Genomic DNA, 19,169 nt, shown 5'->3' with positions numbered 1-19,169 from the left:
AGATAGTAGTACTGGACTCTTAGGTGATGAACTCATAACAGTATTCCTTGGAGCTGACAATCTCAGAGCTTACACTGGTACAAATAATGGATCTCTGCCCTGAGTCAATGATAATATTGGTACTGATAGGCACAGCACATTTCTCACCACCACACAGGCCTCTGGCATTGTATACATTAGTATGGGATGTCATCCTACCATGATCAGCGATATCATTCTACCTATGGTACTAGAATGACCTTCTATGGAGGAATCATTGATTCCAAGGAGTCCAATATCAATATCTTCTGTTCTTTCACCACAATTCCTCCAATGTTTTTGGCCTCAAAGATAAGAGATCCAGTGATGGGATTCTCCTGTGGCTCCTATTCCCAGGTAAAGCTAAAGGAGGACTCCAAGAAGGAGTCAAAGAATTTTCCTTGGACAACTACAGGGGTTTAGACACTGGCGTAAGAGCAGTCTCCATAGGAATATAAATGAAGGTATATTCCCTTCTCAGCTTCTTTTTCCTGGTCTATAAACTACTTCAAATGGAACATCCATCTCTCTTTTGTGGCCCTCATCCAAGGACTTGAGGAAGCACCAGTAAGACATGGGCTTTTGGCAACAAGAGCTTTTTTCAAACAAGACCTGAAACCTAGGGATATTTGTATAAGTTTCCCCTGTTAAGGGCAAGGCCTTGAGGCCCATCTGGCTGAAAAAAATTCAAATGGAAAAGGAAAAGGAAAAAAAGAAAGAAATGTAGTGATGAAAAAGTACCACGAGGTAAGAAAAGAAGCAGAAAGAAGTTTGCTCATGAGGATCACAGAATTCTCTGCTATTAAAGGTAAGAAGGAACTGAAGGTGGGGTGTGGCAGCAACACCACCCTTTACATAGCTCTATTCTAATCATGAGGAGCAGGGATGCCCCTACAGATACCACTAAGAAAAACACTCTGGCATTGGTGCATGGGATGTTCGCTCACCTATCGTGTAACAGACATATACAAGCACTAAAACTGGATTGTTTGTTTCTACTGTAAAATACAGTCTCCATAGTTAACAAAAGAGGAAGGAATGTTATGAAAAGTGTTCGATTACTCTTTCCCTTTTCCTTAATAAGCCTTTGCAGGAGAGTCCTATGGTAGAATTTTCAAAAGTGCCTAAGTCCCATTTCGAAACTGAATTTTAAAAGTGTAAGTTTAATTCAAGGTCAATGAATCTTAGTTTCCAAAGTGCCCCAATCACTTTGAAACTTGGGAATCTAAGTCAATTTGGCTCTTGAAAATTCTACCCCTAGTTTCTGGATACATAAAAAAAAAAAGCCAAATATGTTCTATACATTTTTGGCAATTTTTTCGCCTTTTCTAAAAACTTCAACATAAAGCATTTTATAACAAAAAGAGGACCATGGATTGCTATGAAAGCAGTTTGAGTCTAGCTCTGGTGCTCAAGTAATTTTGAAACAAGTCCCTAGATCAGATGAGAGCACCCTGCAGCACGCGAGGCAGGAGCTCAGCACCTCACCCCATGCAGTGGGGCGCCAAAGCTGCAGCCCCAACCTCAGCTATGCAGATACAGGCTGGAGCACCAGCTCTAACTTCCTGCTGGGAGGGGGGCTGGGAGAGGCATGCACGCACGTCCCTGAGGCTGCCCCTGCCTGGCCTGGGCGTGCAGCTCCCAGGAGCTAAGGGATTAACACTCCCCACCCCCCCATGCTACAGGCTCTGCCTCCTGCTTTGGGAAAGGGCAGGGCTGGGCCTGTTCCGCAGATTGGGGATGGGCGGCTGGTCATACATGGTCGCCGGGGCCCAGGCTGCACCGTGCTATGCTGCTCCCCATGAGGGGGGCAGGGGCAGGGAGCTTCTTCTTTAAGCATCCCACTGTACTCAGAGCTGCAGGTAAGGGGAAAGACCTGGGCAAAGGGAAGGGCCAGGCAAGGAAATGACTATACCCCCTCACCCTTCCCCAGCCCCCGCTCGCCTTAGCGCTGCTCCCAGGAGCTGCAAGTCCCAGTGCTGCTGCCCTGCTGGTGAGTGTGCTGAGGGGACAGGGATGTGGGAGGAAGGAGAGGATGGGAGGGGACAAGGGCTGCACTATGAAGGGATCAGGCTGCGGGGGAGGCGGGGGCATGGGGCTGAGGGGAATGAGATGAACAGAGGGAAGATGTGAGGGGGATACAAGGCTCCTTTGCAGAAGCTGCACTTTCCTTTACTCCCCAATCTGCCTTCCTTCTCCACCCCACCCATCACAGCACAATCCCCTTTGCACCTATGTGCACCTTATTGTGCATGGATGAGAATTCCAGCCTGTTTGCACAATAATCAACCAGCTACAAGGGTTGTGATGTGCAGCTACTTGGATACATTCTCACCTTTTTTGCATTATTCCCCAACTCCCTTTTATCCCCAAACTTGTAACCCCATCCCACACTCTCTCCTGCTGCCAAACTCCATTCCAGACCCTGCCCTCCTCACCCTCTACTGCACTCCATATCCCACCCAGATCCTGCACTTCCACCACTATTCCACTCTCTGGCAGCCCTCTCCTGAACCCCTCATTTTTGTCCCCATCCAAAAGCCTAAAGGGGTCCCCAAAATCCACTAACCCTGGAACCCCAGAAAAGTAAATCTGGCCTATGGGAACCCCTGAACCTCAGTTCCCTGTCCCTTCCCCATGCCCCATGGAGCTGGAGCACCAGAAAATGAGGTGTCTCAGTTGGGGCTACATCAGTGAACAATGGGGGTTTTTGGAGTGGGGTGTTTTTTTTTGTTTTTTTTTGGTTTTCACGTATATGGTTCCCAACTGACATTTCTGTGGGTCAGTGGCTCCTGACCCAAAAAAGCTTCCCCACTCCTGCCATAAACAACAAAAACAAAAAACACTGAAACCTTTTGTATTGACCATAAATTAATATTTTACTTTATTTAAAATTAAGTTTGGTTAAAACGCTTTGTCAGCTTAATCATTTAAATTAAGCCATTCTAGGAAAGAGAGACTAGAATAGTGAAAGCAAGAGTGAGTTTGAAGGCGATGGATAAGATCTGGAAAAGTAAAGCGATTATCTTAGGAATGAAGCTGAACATCTTGAAAATGTGTGTATTTAGCAGCATGTTGTACGGATGTGAGACATGGATAATATGAAAGATTCGAAGAGAAAAATATTGGCGTTCGAGAGGAGTTGTTATAGAAAGATCCTGAGAATAGGATGGATGCAGAAGATCACCAACAAGGAATTATATAGGAAGATACAGGCAAAAGAGAACCTACTGCAGAAGGTTATACAATGGAAGTTACAGCTATTCGGGCATAACTGCAGAATGAACAACAAGCGAAAAGACCCTGGTATTTGGCATAACAGACAGTCTGAATAGGAGAGGCAGACCCCACAGAGAATGGGTAGATGATATAGTAGATTGGTCGGAGCTAGTCTACAGTAACTAAGCCACTCCACACTGGACAGGGAAAGATGGAAGGAAATAGTGAGGGAGGCATCGGACACCAACCGGCATTGAGCCCATGGTTGATGATGATGATGATTCTCCCTAGCTGCAGCACTAGCAAAATGGCTCAGGCATAATTATGTACTTAACGGAGAGTTTCCATTAGCAACTGTGGTATGCTGAAAGGTGCCAGGTGATCCATGGGGTGCACAGTGGAAAGAGCCCTTCCCTCCTTCTGGGAGAGTGGCACAGCCCAGGGCAGGCGGGTTAAATTTTGGCACACCACTTCAGAAAGATTGTCGACCCTGCCATAGATTATTGGTGTTAAGAGACAAATCCTAAGAACACATACATTTCATATTCCAATTGCAATTAGGCAGCTGCTAGTCAAAGTATAAAACATATTTAAATACATCTCAAAGAGGTATCTGTGTTAATCTGAATCTGCGAAAACAACAAGGGGTCCAATGGCACCTTAAAGACTAATAGATATATTTGAACAAAAGCTTTTGTGAAGTGTTTTACAAAGCTTATGCCCAAATAAATGTTAGTCTCTACTATTCCATAGGACTCCTCATATTTAAATAATGCAATTTTAAACAAACACATATATTGCATAGCTAAATATTCATAAATCAAGTGTAGTTAACAGACCTTAACTTTGGCAAAAATAAAAAACTCAACACTTATACCCTTCTCTTAAATAAGAACACATCATCAAAATGTTTACCTACAAATGACTAAAAACAAAATAATAAAATAAGATACCTGTCTGTAATGGTGCTCATTTTATGGGTCCTTATGGTAAAGAACATAACATGTCACACTTTAATCTTGTGGTAGACATTTGTACGTCTGCCTGGATGAGAATGGAAACAAACAGAAATGTTACTTTTGTAGAACATGTTATTTTTTTCCCCTGAGAAAGTATAAAGCTCCCTCTTGCCCCCAAAACAGTAAGCGCTTCTAACATTTATTTTCCCTGCATCGTTTCTCTTTATTTCAGTTATGAATCCCATATATCCAAACCTAATCATCTTATTTCACATGATACAGTTTAAAAGGCCATTCTTCTCTATATGCAATGATGAATCCATTTGGGTTAAGCTAGTTTAAACTTTCTGTATTTAGGAACAGCTTTTTATCCTTTATCTAGACCCATATTGCAAAATATGTGAATAATTTTCACGCCATCCAACAAAGTAAACCATCACATAGGGAGAAGAAAAATATAACCCAAACCAAGTGACTCCAATTAACCAGTCCTTCCAGAAGCTGTTGGGAGTGGGAGTGGTTTGGGGATCACATAAGCCAAATCCTATTAGTTCCAGAATGAGGAGGGGAAAAAACACCAAAGAGGAAAGGGATGCTGACAGACTGACAAGGGAAAAATTGTTCCAGAACTTTTATACCAGATGCCCCAGAGGGAGGGAACAAAACAGGTAATCCTTATGTGATCCCTCTCCTGTCACCCACCTCCAGAGAAACAGAAGCCAGTAACACCATTCCTACCCATCCTGGCTAATAGCCAATGATGGACCTAACCTCCATGAATCTATCTAGCTCTTTTTTGAACCTGTTAAAGTTCTAGTCTTCACCACATCTTTGAGGATAATTGTCAATAGTTTAAAGTACATCTATTTCTGTCCATCTGTTCAAGAACTCCTCCTAAACTATAAAAGTTAGGACCATCAATGTTGATATGTAGCTTCCTCTTATAACTTAAAGCAAAGTAAGGGTTTGGCTGTGCCAGAAAAATGGGATGTGTTTGGAATGGGACGGAGTCTCATAAATCCATACAGAGAAGACACAAAATCATCAGGCATGTGAAAGGGGCTGTCCCCATCCAGGACTGTCCTAGCCCTGAGCCTCCCACACCCAGACACCCTTTAAGAAGAGAAGGCTGAAGCTTTCCCGCCATGCCCAATTCATATGAGAATACTACTTGCTTTTCCCCTTCATCAAGGAGCAACAGGAAAGTGAAGTTTGCTACAATCCTCACTCTGGCTGGAATTACAGGAAGCAGATGAACTTGGGCCTGCCCTAGCTGGGGGACATGCACCCCTCCCCCCGGCTGGACTTGTTAGATCTGCAACAACTATGGAGGGGCGCATCTCACCTGGCCCCAAGCTGCTGCGGATGGAAAGGGTAGATTAGTCCTCTCTCCTTGGGGCAGTTTACATACTGAACTCCTCAATCCCAGCCCTATCCCAGAGCAACGATTTAAACAAAGCATGCATATATTTTTTATTTATATATATATATATATATATATATATATATATATATATATATATATATGTTTTCCTCATGTCACTCTACGTCCCTCTGCCCTCAGCCACGTGGCCTTCTCCCTCCTGCGTTCCCCCTCCTCAGTGCTCAGAAGAGGGGGAGAGCCATGCTTGATGTGCTGCAGCCTCACCCTGGCCCTCCCTGGCAGCCAGGGGAGAGAGCCAGGCCTGACTTGGCCTGAACTTGATGGCAGCGCGGGGGGGAAGGTAAGGGGGAGAACGGGAAGAGAGCTGGGACTGCCATGCTGCAGCCTCAGCCCAGTGACCAGGGAGGGGGAAAGGGGAGAGCTGGGGTTGCCACCACAGCGTGGCTTTGGCCTGGCACCTGGGGGTGGAGTCAGGGCTGGCACGCTGTGGCGTTGGCAGGATGGCCGGGGAGGACAGGAAGAGCCAGGGCTGGCATGCTGAGGCTAGGGGAGGGAAGGAGCCGGGGCTGCCTATCCCCAGAGAGAGAGGGGTTGACAAGCATAGTGAATGGGGGGCACAACCCTCTAGTTAGTTTAAAAAAAAAAAAAAAAAAAAAAACCCTGAGTTAAGGACCTGAGCAATGCCAGGTAAATCTTCTAGTTTAATCATATTAGAGATGTGAAATACCACCAGAGTGAGTAATCCATTAAAATATTATGCTAATATTATGGGAAATGCAATCCCTATAATCCATTTTTAGATGGCCATTTCTTGATTCTAAAGCAATTTTTTTAAAAAGAAATAGTTGTATGGATAAATAATCTGGATTGGAGACTACAATCAAAATATTGCTGGCATGTGAAGTTTTCCATAGTTCAAATATTTTGCTCAACAAAGGCCAAAAATAAGAATTTTTTCCAGACACAAAATCATTTTTGCAGATATGGATAAAAGTAGCAAAATCTCTACATGGAAATGGTAAATTTGCTCCTGTTACATAAAGAAATAAGCACACTGAAATAATATTATTCCTATAGAGAATAAAAAGTGTATTTTTACTGGTTTTAAAAAGGGTGAAAATGTTAGAGAAATATTAAGGTTCCAAGCCTACAACAGAATCCATGTTGGCAGACATTATGGATTTCACTAGGCTTCTGCGCTAACACACAGGTGTCTAACTCTCATAAATCCCATAGTGGAAAGGAGCAGCTAATTTACTGATTCCAAGGGACTAAGTTGCCTGACTACCCATTGCAGGATCAAATACTTTGGGCAATGTTACAATTTTAGGGAATGCATACCACTTATGAATAGAGACCTGCAAATCCATGCCTATCCACTTTATATCTGCAGCACATGTTTGCAGATATGGGTGCAGATAGAGAATTTGTATCTAGAGCCCTGCAAGCTTATGGATATCTGCTTTATATCCAGAGGTATCCACGTCTGCTGATGTCAATGAGGATATCCATGGCTCATTTTTGCAGATGTGGATACAAAGCCACACAAGAAACTTCTTCGAGAAAAAGAATCAGTCAGGTTGCATAACCCAAAAGGGGTGATGGAACGGAGCTAGCTGCAGTACCAAACAAGGTCAGAGACAGGAACTTGATCTAGAGGGGGAAAGAGGTTCAAGCCACGAACTGCATCAGAAAGTTCCTGTTCTCCCCTACAGGACTTAGAACACAGCTCAAGGAATACTCCAGTGTGGTAATGAAACAGAAAAAGTTTATAGGATTTATTTTGTATAGCACAGTTAATTTCTTAAGATGTAAAAGAGTAATGATGTTTTAGAATCCTATGTTAAGTCTGCCTGTTTCGTACGTGTTATACCTATCACATGCCCGTGAAGACATATACTATGGACCCAGAATACCCATAGGGCTGGAATGGTGTAGGAGGGTGTGTTTAAGTTATAGGGTAGCCAATGGGTCAGCAGGGGTCCTAAGCAGTGAGCTGTTGGATTTTGTAGTGTCAGCTACTAGAAGAGGCTAGAGGTGTTAAAACACTTTTTACTTTTGTGAACATGTAAGTGTTGAATTTTTTTAGCAGTTACATGTTTACTCACAGATGGCAGGTGGGAGCTGGTGCTAATGGGGAGACGGATTTTTTTGTGCAGGGAGCAAGTTTGAAAGCCAGCCTCCTGCATGCACCGGCTTCTGCCTGCTCGCCCTACCCACTGCGCTGCTACCTCTCTATCACAGGCTGTAGCGCAGGAGGGCAGGCAATTCCACAGGAGCCAGTGCTCGTGTGAAGCTGTCTTAAGCCAGTGACCCCTCCTCTCGAACCAGCTCCTACTTATCTTCTACTCTGCATTGCTGCCTCTGTGGGAGATAGCGGGGGGAGGGCAGGCAGCTCCATGGGAGCTTGTTCCCCACACGTATTGGCTTCTGCCTCCCTCATCCTGCACTGCCTCTGATACAGATGCAGCAAGTGGGGTAGTGCGTGTAACCATTAGGATTAACTGATAACTCCAGGCTTGTCGGTTAATCATGTAAACGGGTACACGCTAGCATCCCTAAAAGGGGCATGCTAGACAGGGGATTTGGGCACTGAGAATGTGCCTAGAATATCCATGATGGAGGCAATGCCTGGGCTGACTCCGTTCAGACTCAAGAAACCTAGGGTGCACAGGATTCAGATGTTGATACTGTCACAAAAGATTGGTGAGTGGAAGAGGAGGCATTTGAGTAGATATGTGAAAAGGAAAACAAGGGGCTGGAGGAGAGGAAAATGTGTTTGAAAAAGTAGTTTTAATCTCAGAGCTGAGCTGACAAAGTGTTGTCACAGCATACCTGTTCCCTGTGAGTAGAGCCAGTCTCATCTCCACAGGGTCAGAGCTCTGATGATCAATCCAGACAATTAAAGGGTTATGCTTGGACCAATAAAGGACAGGAAACGGAAGATGGAGGAGAGGATGATTAAGATAGGCTGTACTTGGAGAAGGGAAGCCACAATAATGAGGCTCCAAGTCCTTAGGGAAACAGCCTTGGGGCTACTGCACTAGCAAGGAAGCAGATTGGATTAAAACTTGAAGGCAGCCAGAAGCAGGAGCACTACAAGTATGGGCCTAAACTAAGGCAACTGAAATTAATGAAGAGACTCCTATTGACTTTAAAGTGTTTTAGATCAAGCCTTATGGGGACCGAGAGCTTTATACCTTCTTTCAATCAAATCCATTAATCTCTATGGGTATGGCTACACTGCATTCCTCTTTCGAGAGAGGAATACAAATGCAGCTGAGCGAAATTGCAAATGAAGTGAGGATTTGAATTTCCCATGCTTCATTTGCACAATCATGTCTGGGTGCTATTTCAAAATACCCTATTTCTAAAAAAGAAATGCTGTCTAGACATGGTTATTTCGAAAGAAAGCCCTTCTTTTGAAATTACCCTTAAACCTCATTTTATAAGGAATAAGGGTAATTTCGAAAGAAGGGTTTTCTTTCGAAATAACCGCGTCTAGCCAGCGTTTCTTTTTTCAAAATAGGGTATTTTGAAATAGCACCCAGACGTGATTATGCAAATGAAGCGCAGGAAATTCAAATCCATGCTTCATTTGCAATTTTGGGTGTCTGCATTTGCATTCCTCTCTCGAAAGAGGAATGCAGTATTCACCTACCCTATGAAAACAAGACCAGATCTCTAATGCAATAAGAAATCAAAGAGACAAAATACAACATTGTACCTCAATTATAGCAACACTTTCTTACCTCTTATACTTTTTGGGACATTAAACTCTGATATTTAGGATAAACACTGATCCTTCAGATGAACGTGGGTTTAAACAATCCTCTTCTACAGAAGAGCATTAAACTCTGCACTGTAAAGAATAAAAATGAAAGTTAGAATAAGTGGAAATGACTGGAATTCTGTATGTCACTAATATTCAAGTGCAATATTTATAGTCATAATTTATTCTGGTAAAATATTCTTGTGATGCATCATTTATAAATATTATTTATCATCTGATAAATTACAGAAAGACCTCAAAATATATTTAACTAAATGTGTCAAAACCAGAAACTCTTCAACAAGAGGAATACTCTGAAGATTCATCTGTCTGTTTTGACTGAGACTACGTATTTACCTCTCTCTCTAATTTGTAGAGCCATCCTTGACTCAAACTCCATCTCCCACATCACCTAGCTCTCTAAATCTGCTTACTGTTATCCCTGAAACAGCATTAGTCTATACCACTCCCTCAACTGTATTTTATTCATCCCTTTTCCCACTGATTAACTCAGCTCCTCTTTGGTTTCATCAAATAGCTGCTCTTTGGACTCCAGAATGTTCGTAATGCTGCTCATTCACTTACATCACTCCTACTACCTCAAACACTGCCACTGGTTTCCCCTTTTCTTTTCAAAATAAAGTCTAGTATTACTGTCTTTTAGAAGTACTTATTCCAAACCTGCCTCAAGTATCTACACCCTTTGATGCTCAACTTCATGAATCCAGCAATCACGCTTTCCAGTTTCTTCTTACAATCATTTTGGTTTTAATGCATTCGCTTCTACACTTCCCATTGTCTAAAACAGCCCTCCAAGCTATTTTGTGTCTGTTTTCAAAGTTACCTAATCCACATCTTTCTTCACTTGCTAGACATAATTTCTCTCTGCCTCAGCTATTGGCCATGCTGTCAGAAAGTTTTGATTTCTTCACAAAACAATGAATTGTATACCACTATTTTCTGTAATTTTCATTCCAGTGCCTTATATTTAAAGCTGTGATGTATTTTAGGTTATGAAAAAAAAGTGTGTTTTCTCTGTAGCAAAGAATTCCTGTAAAAGTACTGAACTTGTATATTTAGCTAACGGCTTAAGAATAATTATTCTTAGAGAAGTAAAAAGTACATGTAGTATGTTTAAGTTTAATTAAAAATATGATTGCTTCTCTCTCTGTTCCTGCTAGGAGTCTTTAACTAGTTAAAAAAACACTGAAAAAACCCTATGAAATTAATGCAGAGTTTCTGCCAAAAGAAGAAAAACAGCTACGCAGCATGACTCAGTGAACCCACTCATTTTTCTCTGGCCTAATAACCCGCTGGCCCATTGACCTACTTTTTTTGTAAGGTGGTTAAACCCTCATCTCACATTTAGATAGTTTTGTTCGGTCTGACAAGTGTAAACATTAACAGTCACAAAGAGACTTGTTGAAATCTAGATTACAGAGACTGTAATATGAAGCCCATGTTTTTAAACTGTTCAGAGTGTAAGGCTTTGCCAACCCTTCCACAAGTTCTGACAGCTCTAAATGAGGAAAATTTTACAGCTGTACAAGCTGTGCATGCAGGAGATCTCCTATTGCAGAGAATATTCTGAGGTTAAACAGTACAAAGTCACATTTCATAATGTCTAAAAAGAATATAGTAGAAAAGGACACATTTGAAGGGAGACTTTGGAGAAAGGAAAAAACCTTTTGACTTTCATAAGTGGTTACTGAAACATATGGAAGTTTAAATGAAAGCAAGAAGCAAGTTAAACACAGTGGAAAAGGCTTTTTAAAACAAAACCACATAGGAGCTTTAGTAAGTAGAGAATGCACGTGAAACCTAGCAGAAAAGTGTTGATGTCTACCCATAAGTATTGCCCAGCCAAGATATTCATAGGTCATGAAGGACTCCAAAAATCATGAGATTTTAAAAAACATATTAGGTTCTTTTATTTGCCTTCCAGATTTTAAACCTTTATAGTATAGTCAGTAACTTTTTTCAACTTTTCCCAGAAATCATAAGGGCTAGAAACTTTTCTGAAAATTAAACTAAGAGTCTCATGCAATCTCCTGATTCCAGCAGCTAGAACTTTAAGACAAATAACTCTAAGAGACCTGCAGCAAAATCATGAGAGCTGGCAACACTACACAGTTCCACATCACGCTTACCTGCAGAGGAAGACAGCAAGTAATAAGGGGTACATCTATACAGCGGTTGGAGGCATGCCTCCAAACCTGGATAAACAGAGACATGCTCCAACTCTGTTTGAGCTAACAGGGTAAAAATAGTAGTATCAACAATAGTAGTGTCATGGATGATGATACAAGGTAGCCACCAAAGTACTGACTCAAAGTGCTGGATAGATTTGTACTTTGGCGACTTGCCTCATCTGCCACCAATGTCACCATGTCCTGCTATTTTTGGTAAGGTAGTATGTATCCGTTTACTGGGGCTAAGAGGCATGCTTCCAACTGCAAAGCAGACATACCTGGGTGGCCAAAGTAATCAAGATATTGAGTCTTTAAAGCACTTACAGAATCACCAGCTGGAATCCTGCCCAAGATAATAATGAACATTTATATCACATTTGCGAGTGGTCAGATATCTATATGGAAAGAATTAGTAACCACAGTAGAGTTTTACATCCACAACTGGTACTAAAATTGGTACCACTGATTCTCAGTTCCAATTATGGAACAAGGTCTGAAGGTTGAGAAACTGTCTCACTCCTAACACCAGTCATGTCACGATAGAATTGAGAAATTGCTGAAGCAGCGTAGGGAAACTTGCATTGCTTCTGCCCACCCACTCTATCTGTTGTGTGGACAAAGAACTTAAGTCTCCAAGGTAGTCAGCCAATATTTTTCCAATATTATTACTAAATATTTTTAAAGAGACAGTGAACACAACATTATTTTGTAAACAATATTATATAGAGAGCTTGGTTTTACAAACAGCTTTTTCATAAAATCCAGATTCCAGGGCCAGAAAGGAAAACAATCATCATCATCTAGTCTTACATAATATTAGTCTGAAGAATTTCTGCCAGGAAAAATCATAGAAAACAGAATTCAGTTTTCTGACAGATTCTGTGTGTCTCCCAATTTCCCAGCTTGTTAGGTTTAGTAAGTATTTCTAACAGGGACAGATCATTAACATTTTAGTACTTACTCTATGTACCACAATCCTAATATGATAAGGGAATTTACTAATGATCTAATAGGGCATTTCTACTGCTAATCCTTCATGATTTTAAAGAATCAAAACTGTTCAAGAACAATAGTATCTAGCTACACAGTGTTCCCTGATCTAACCATTACACCACAAACATTTATTTACAGTAGAAATGCTGAAGCCACTTATGCATTTGTAGGTACTAATGTTGAGTAAAAATGCTGCTTTCTTAATTTGTACCAGTGGCTCTCAACTTGTTCTACTGCAGCACCCAACTGCAATGGATGTATGGATAGGCATTAGGGATGTAAGGGTATGTCTATACTACAAAGTTAGTTCGAACTAACGGACGTTAGTTCGAACTAACTTTCATAGGCACTACACTAGCGCTTCGTTAGTTCGAATTTAATTCGAACTAACGGAGCGCTTAGTTCGAACTAGGTAATCCTCATTTTACGAAGATTAAGCCTAGTTCGAACTAGCTAGTTCGAATTAAGGGGTGTGTAGCCCCTTAATTCGAACTAGTGGGAGGCTAGCCTTCCCCAGGTTTCCCTGGTGGCCACTCTGGCCAACACCAGGGAAACTCTTCTGCCCCCCTCCCGGCCCCCTTAAAGGGGCACGGGCTGGCTACGGTGCCCGTGCCAGGTGCAAGCCTGCCAGCACCCAGCCAGTAGACCCTGCACCTGGCACGGCACGAGACAGCCACCCTCTGCCCCCCAGCCCTCCCTCTCTTCCCGGGACCAGGCTGGCGGCTCCCGGGAGCTTGCCCGGGACTGCAAGAGGCGGGCACCCGCCTGGGCTAGTGCGGACATCGTGGACCTCGTCCACGATCTCCGCACTAGGCACAGGAAAGTGGCCGTCTAGGGCAGGAGAGCTGACAGCCTGGCCACCCAGGAACAGGTGTGCATGAAAATCAAGGTGGTCCACTGAGACCCCCGACCCTGAACCCTGAGCTTACAATGGCCGTCCTGGGTCAGACCAAAGGTCCATCTAGCCCAGTAGCCTGTCTGCCGACAGCGGCCAACCCTAGGGACCCTGGAGGGGATGGACCGAAGACAGTGACCAAGCCATTTGTCTCATGCCATCCCTCTCCAGCCTTCCACAAACCTTGGGCAGGGACACCACTCCTACCCCCTGGCTAATAGCACTCCATGGACCCAACCTCCATGACTTGATCTCACTTCCCTTTAAACTCTGTTCTAGTTCTAGCCTTCACAGCCTCCTGCAGCAAGGAGTTCCACAGGTTGACTCTTTACTTTGTGAAGAACAACTTTCTGTTACTAGTTTGAAGCCTGCTCCCCATTCCTTTCCTTTGGTGTCCTCTAGTCCTTCTTTATGGGAACTAATGAAGAACTTTTCTGTATGCACCCTCTCCACCCAACTCCTGCTTTTAGAGACCTCTATCCTGTCCCCCCTCCGTCTTCTCTTTTCTAAGGTGAAAAGTCCCAGTCTCTTTAGCCTCTCTTCATATGGGACCTGTTCCAAACCCCTCATCATTGTAGTTGCCTTCCCCTCTCCCACCCTCTCTCTTCCTCTCTCCCACCTCCTTTTCCCAGTCTCCCCCAGTTTTGTTCAATAAAGAGAGATTCCAGTTTTGAACACAATTGTCCTTTATTTTGTACATCAAGAAGAGGGGTTAGGGAAGGGTAAGTGGAAGGAGGTGAGAGGAATGGGGTACGCACCCCCGACAGGGAGGACTGGGCTGGCTCTGCGGGCTTCTGGGGGTGGAAGCTCTCCTGCAGCCCCCCAATTGCCCTCTCTCCCCAGATGGCAGCCTGCGGCAAGTGCAGCCGGGCTGATGGCCGTGTGCTGTGATGTGCCCAGTGTGGGTACTCCGGGCAATCCAAACCAGGACTGCTTTGCAAGCAGGGCACCCCTGAGAACTGTCTGTCCGGGGTGGGGGTCGGGACCCTTTAAGCACAGCCCTCGGCTAGCCTGAGACAGCATCTCCACGCTCTAAGTCCTCCTCTGATGCCCTGCCGGCACTGCTTCCGGCCATCCTTAAGCCTGGTTCAGGGTCCACTTAATGTGGACATGCTAGTTCGAATTAGCAAAACGCTAATTCGAACTAGTTTTTTAGTCTGGATCCGTTAGTTCGAATTAGCTTAGTTCGAATTAACTAATTCAAACTAAGTTAGTTCGAATTAACGTTATAGTGTAGACGTTCCCTAAGTGAGTAGTCAACTACTCTGATAAAGAGGCAGCAAGGGGAGGGGTGGAGAGCAGGTGCTGGGGGAGCCAGCTTAAAAGTTGATTGCCCCCCAGCACCTTTTCCGTGGTGCTGCCTGTCTCACACCGCGCTGGTGTATCAGAGGCAGCAGCGCAGGATCGGGGAAGAAGGGGAGGCTGCTGCAAAGCAGCCTCTGCTCATGGTGGACTCAGGCTCGCCGTGGGCAGAGGCTGTTCTGGTAGCAACCCCTGTCCATAGGAGGTCCCAGCTCCCCGCTGAAACCCGCAGCGAACAGAGGCTGCTGGACCTGGCGTGAGCTGAGACCGAGCAATCCTGGCTTAATCCTGGCTTGCACTGGACCCGAGCTACCCCTGCTGTGCCTCTGCATTTTAAATGTAGTAAGAGCTGGGCACGCAGGCAGCTCGGCTCTTTCTACATTGAAAAAGCAGAGCACAGCGGGGCTAGCTCCCAGATCCGGCGTGAGCTGGAACGGAGGAAGCCTTCCCTTATTGACTAATCATGTAGCCGATAAAATGTTTATCGGCCACACAATTAGCGGTTTACCTGCCTCTTAACATCCTTACTAGACATCATACATCAAGTTATGCCCCAGAATAGTTTTTGTTTTACCTCATTTTCTCCTTCTCTCTCATGCTTTTTCCTGTGCATTTAAAAAAATTAATTCCCTTTTATTTTTTGTCTCCACTTCACAGAATAATTTGTGCTGGCTCGAGAAGGGCATGGCCCTGGGCTCTCTCATGGCCAAGCTAAGCAAAATAGCGTGCAAACTGAAAGCTGAGGAAAACACCCAAGCCTGTAGACATGTACATATAATCTGCTTCTGAGACACATGTAGTGGGAACCATCACAAGTAACAGATAGTTTTCAAGGAATACCTACTGGAGACCTGCAAAGGACTTTGTGTAAGCCCATTCCCACTATTATGGCAGTGGGTCTTGCAGGACACAGTCTAGTTACAGAGCTATACACTAGTCCTGTGGAAGGCTCTGATGCCTGCCGTTGTGCCTGCAGTCGTCGGATGTGGATCAGGATCATGCTGTTTTCATTATACCTTCTGCTCTTCTCTCTTAGCACAGACCATCTGACAACATTTCTAGATTTTAGTGTTAACATACCAACCACCTTTTAAAAAATTATTTAAAGTATGTAAATTAATATTGGAGTTTTCCAGTATGGCAGACAGAATCTGAAGTGTGAAAGGCAGGGAGAATGAGTTCTGATAAGGCAAGATGGTTAGTACATGCAGGGGGAATAAGATAAAGAATGAGAGATATACTGGAGGAAGCCTAGAAGGATCAAGTTGTTTTCACGAGTGGCAGAACAGGCTCATTTCAGGAGCTGCTGATGAAGTTCATGGCGTAACTGTGGGCAGGAGTAACGACAAATTGTAAGCAAATCTAAGTGAGTCATAAGATTCAAGGGGGGTATCAACGTGCACAATGAAGCCCCCAATGAAGATGAAGTTGGGTAGTTGAGGTGCAAAGTTTAAATTCCCAATCCTGTACTAGGTTCTGTTTGGGCAAAGGGGCCTCCTATACATAGCAGGTGCATCTAGACTGGCAAGATTTTGAGCAAAAACTTGCCAGCTATCTACACTGGCCGCTTGAATTTACGCAAGAGCACTGACTTTGTAATGTACAAAATCAGTGCTTCTTGCGCAAATACTTTCACGCTCCCACTCGGGAAAAAGCCATCTTGCGCAAGAATACTTGCGCAAGAGGGCCAACGGAGACAGGGAAGAACTGTTTTGCGCAAAAAAGCCCCAATGGCTAAAATGGCCATCGGGGCTTTCTTACGCAAAATCGCGTCTAGACTGGCCACGAATGCTTTTGCTCAAAAGCACTTTTTGCTCAAAAGCAGCCGTGCCAATCTAGACGCGCTTTTGCGGAAATACTTTTAACGGAAAAACTTTTCCGTTAAAAGTATTTCCGCAAAATCATGCCAGTCTAGACGCAGCCAGCATGTCCAAGATCAGAGAAGAAATCAGTAGCAGAGCTAGCAATAGAGCCCAATTATTCTAAGTCAGTCCAATGCTTTAATCACGAGTCCAGCTTTCTCCCCTTCTTAGAATGATGTGTAATATCTCTGTCTTCACTTTTGTTTTAATATTTTCCAATTTACTTTATTTTCAGATATTTAATGTGCTTCCAGATCATTAAGATATTAAATGAAACTTAGCAATTTAGCGATCAACCTAATAATTTGTAAACAGTCTTGTTTGTCCTGAAAGTCCACAGGTGATTAGACTAGTAAGACATGTGACCGTACAACTTGATCCTGGAATTCTATTTTGACCCTAGTAGTTTTCCATGAAGGGGGGATGTAGAATAAGGTTCCCACCCTGGGAGAAAGACTATTTAAGCAATGGGAAGCTATGAGCCATTTGTCTTCAGCTGATCTGGAAAACCCTGAAAAGTTACAAAGTGCTGGGGACCCAGGCCAGGATAAAGGAGTCTCTTAACGGAAGATCATGCTTGGAACAAGAACAGCTCATTAAGGTAAGAATCTGCTTGCAAGTAAGTTGTTTTTGTAAATTACCACAAGCTATGCATTTTTCTTTTAACTCAGTAGCTTACTTTGATATCGGTCTATTTTCACTTGCAACCCTTAAATCCTTCTGTTTGTACTTAATAAAACATTTTGTTTATTATCAGTCTCAGTGTAAATAATTGATACTGGGGAGTAGGGTGATGACCAATGTACATACTTCTCTTTCATTCATAAAGAGGGTAAACATCCTCATGAGCTTTACTTGTGCTTTCTCTTTTACGCAGAGAAAGACTGATTTATTTGGGGGTTTAATCCCTTTTGGAGGCTGGTTTCCTGGGTGTTGTGCCCTGGAACTGCATTCTCCCTGTGCTGAAATGGTTCAGTGTCTGCACTGCTGTGAGGGGTGGAGTAACTCCTAAGGATGTTAAGAGGTGGGTATTTGGTTAATCGTATAACCCATTTTATCAATTACACAATTAGTTGGTCAATGAAAGAAGGCACTCAGTCCCAGCTCACACCGGGTCCAGAGCCACAGCAGGGGTAGCTCCTGCAGTTTAAATGTAGCAGGAGCCAGGTGTGCAGCAGCGAGGAGGGGGACTGGTGGCACCATGAAGAGGGTGCTAGGAGGAACCGGCTTTTAAGATACAGAGGCAGCAAGGAGAATGGGCAATGTGAGTAGTCCACTTGACTACCCGATAAGCGTAGGTTTACTGGATAGTCGATTACTCACTTACATCTCTAGTAACCCCAACTCTTGTGTCTTGTCTGCGGGAGGCCAGCAGATCTGGCCCAGCATGACAGGGTGGTGGGGAGTCCCAGCGACCAAGGCGACAGGTGTCAGTGGCATGATCAGCACACCAGGAAACACTCCCAAGGGGACTTCTGTGACCACAACCAATCACAACATTGAGACACTCTGATGACCAATTTCAAGTTAGGCTTTATATTCCCTAAATCAGGAAGTTATTGCCTTTACTTCTCTAGTCTCCACTAAATTACTTCCTCAATCCTGGATTATATATTTACTCTCTCTTATCTTTGATCTTCCCTTCTTCCCAATAGTCAATAAATCACAAAAAACAAACAAAATCCTAATATGCCAAAGATTCTGCTTGCAAATTCCTAAATTTTATTCTGTACTTCAAGGAGTGCTATATTTTGAAGAGTACATACTACATTCCTAAAGTGTAAGAAAAAAAAATCTGGTTAAATCCCTTCTTTAGCACTAAGCCTAAACTTAGTCAGCTGGTCAACTTCCTATTTTTAATTTTCTCTCATGTGAGCCATATCAAGCTAGACACATTCTTATGTAAGAAGGCAAATCCATTTAACTTTTTTTCCCAATTTCCATCAAATAGACCTGAAGATGTATGCAATCGACAGTAACTATTTGCACCAGTTCAAAATGGAAGAAGCATTATATGTAAATACCTAAAGTTACACATGTTCTGTAATGATTTCTCAGTAACTAGCAGGTGAGGCCCGTCATTGACCAAGCAAAGCCATTTTATATAGATTACATTTATAGGAAAGATCAAGAAATTAAATACAGGTAATATTTTTTATTAATGTGCTTGAAAAAGGGAAGTAAACAACAGTTTTACATTTGTAGGATTTCAACTTCAAATATTATTCAATAAAATGAATAATTACCATACATAGTACGTTTGAATCAGAAACTTGTAAAGCTTCCATTACTCTTTCTGTAATTAATTTAAATTATTTTGTGATTTGTAACAAATATTTTCTTTGCACTAAATTATATTTGAATAGACAACTTGATTTTAATTTGTTAGCAAATATTTTTATGAACTCTCATCATAGTAGTCATGGCTTTTTTCCAATTAAAAACAAAAATAATTATTTAAACCTTTCACTCAGCATATTCCAGTGTAAAAAGTAGTGCACTCAGCTAATTTAAGTGGCAGGATGGTTTATGCCAAATTTGGTGTCTGTAGGTAATCACCAAGTATGACTTTA

General features: G+C 43.0%; 1 protein-coding gene across 5 annotated transcripts in view; it reads right to left on the bottom strand.

The window, feature by feature from the left end:
- CLOCK (clock circadian regulator) overlaps nucleotides 1-19,169 on the bottom strand; it is a 103,213-nt gene that overhangs the window by 43,086 nt on the left and 40,958 nt on the right. For 4 of the 5 annotated variants that reach the window (XM_006113488.4, XM_025179943.2, XM_006113487.4 and 1 more), the window contains 2 exons: nucleotides 9,333-9,442; nucleotides 4,191-4,281 (listed from right to left, as the gene is read on the bottom strand). In XM_006113488.4, the coding sequence (XP_006113550.1) occupies nucleotides 4,191-4,237 (47 nt within the window). In that variant the 5' untranslated portion in view covers nucleotides 4,238-4,281; nucleotides 9,333-9,442. The remainder of the gene's footprint in view (nucleotides 1-4,190; nucleotides 4,282-9,332; nucleotides 9,443-19,169) is intronic. The other variant, XM_075930395.1, reaches the window with a different exon arrangement.

Source organism: Pelodiscus sinensis, chromosome 5 (genome assembly GCF_049634645.1).
Source record: "Pelodiscus sinensis isolate JC-2024 chromosome 5, ASM4963464v1, whole genome shotgun sequence".
Taxonomy (NCBI): Eukaryota; Metazoa; Chordata; order Testudines; family Trionychidae; genus Pelodiscus; species Pelodiscus sinensis.
This window is presented reverse-complemented; position numbering and strand designations above follow the sequence as displayed.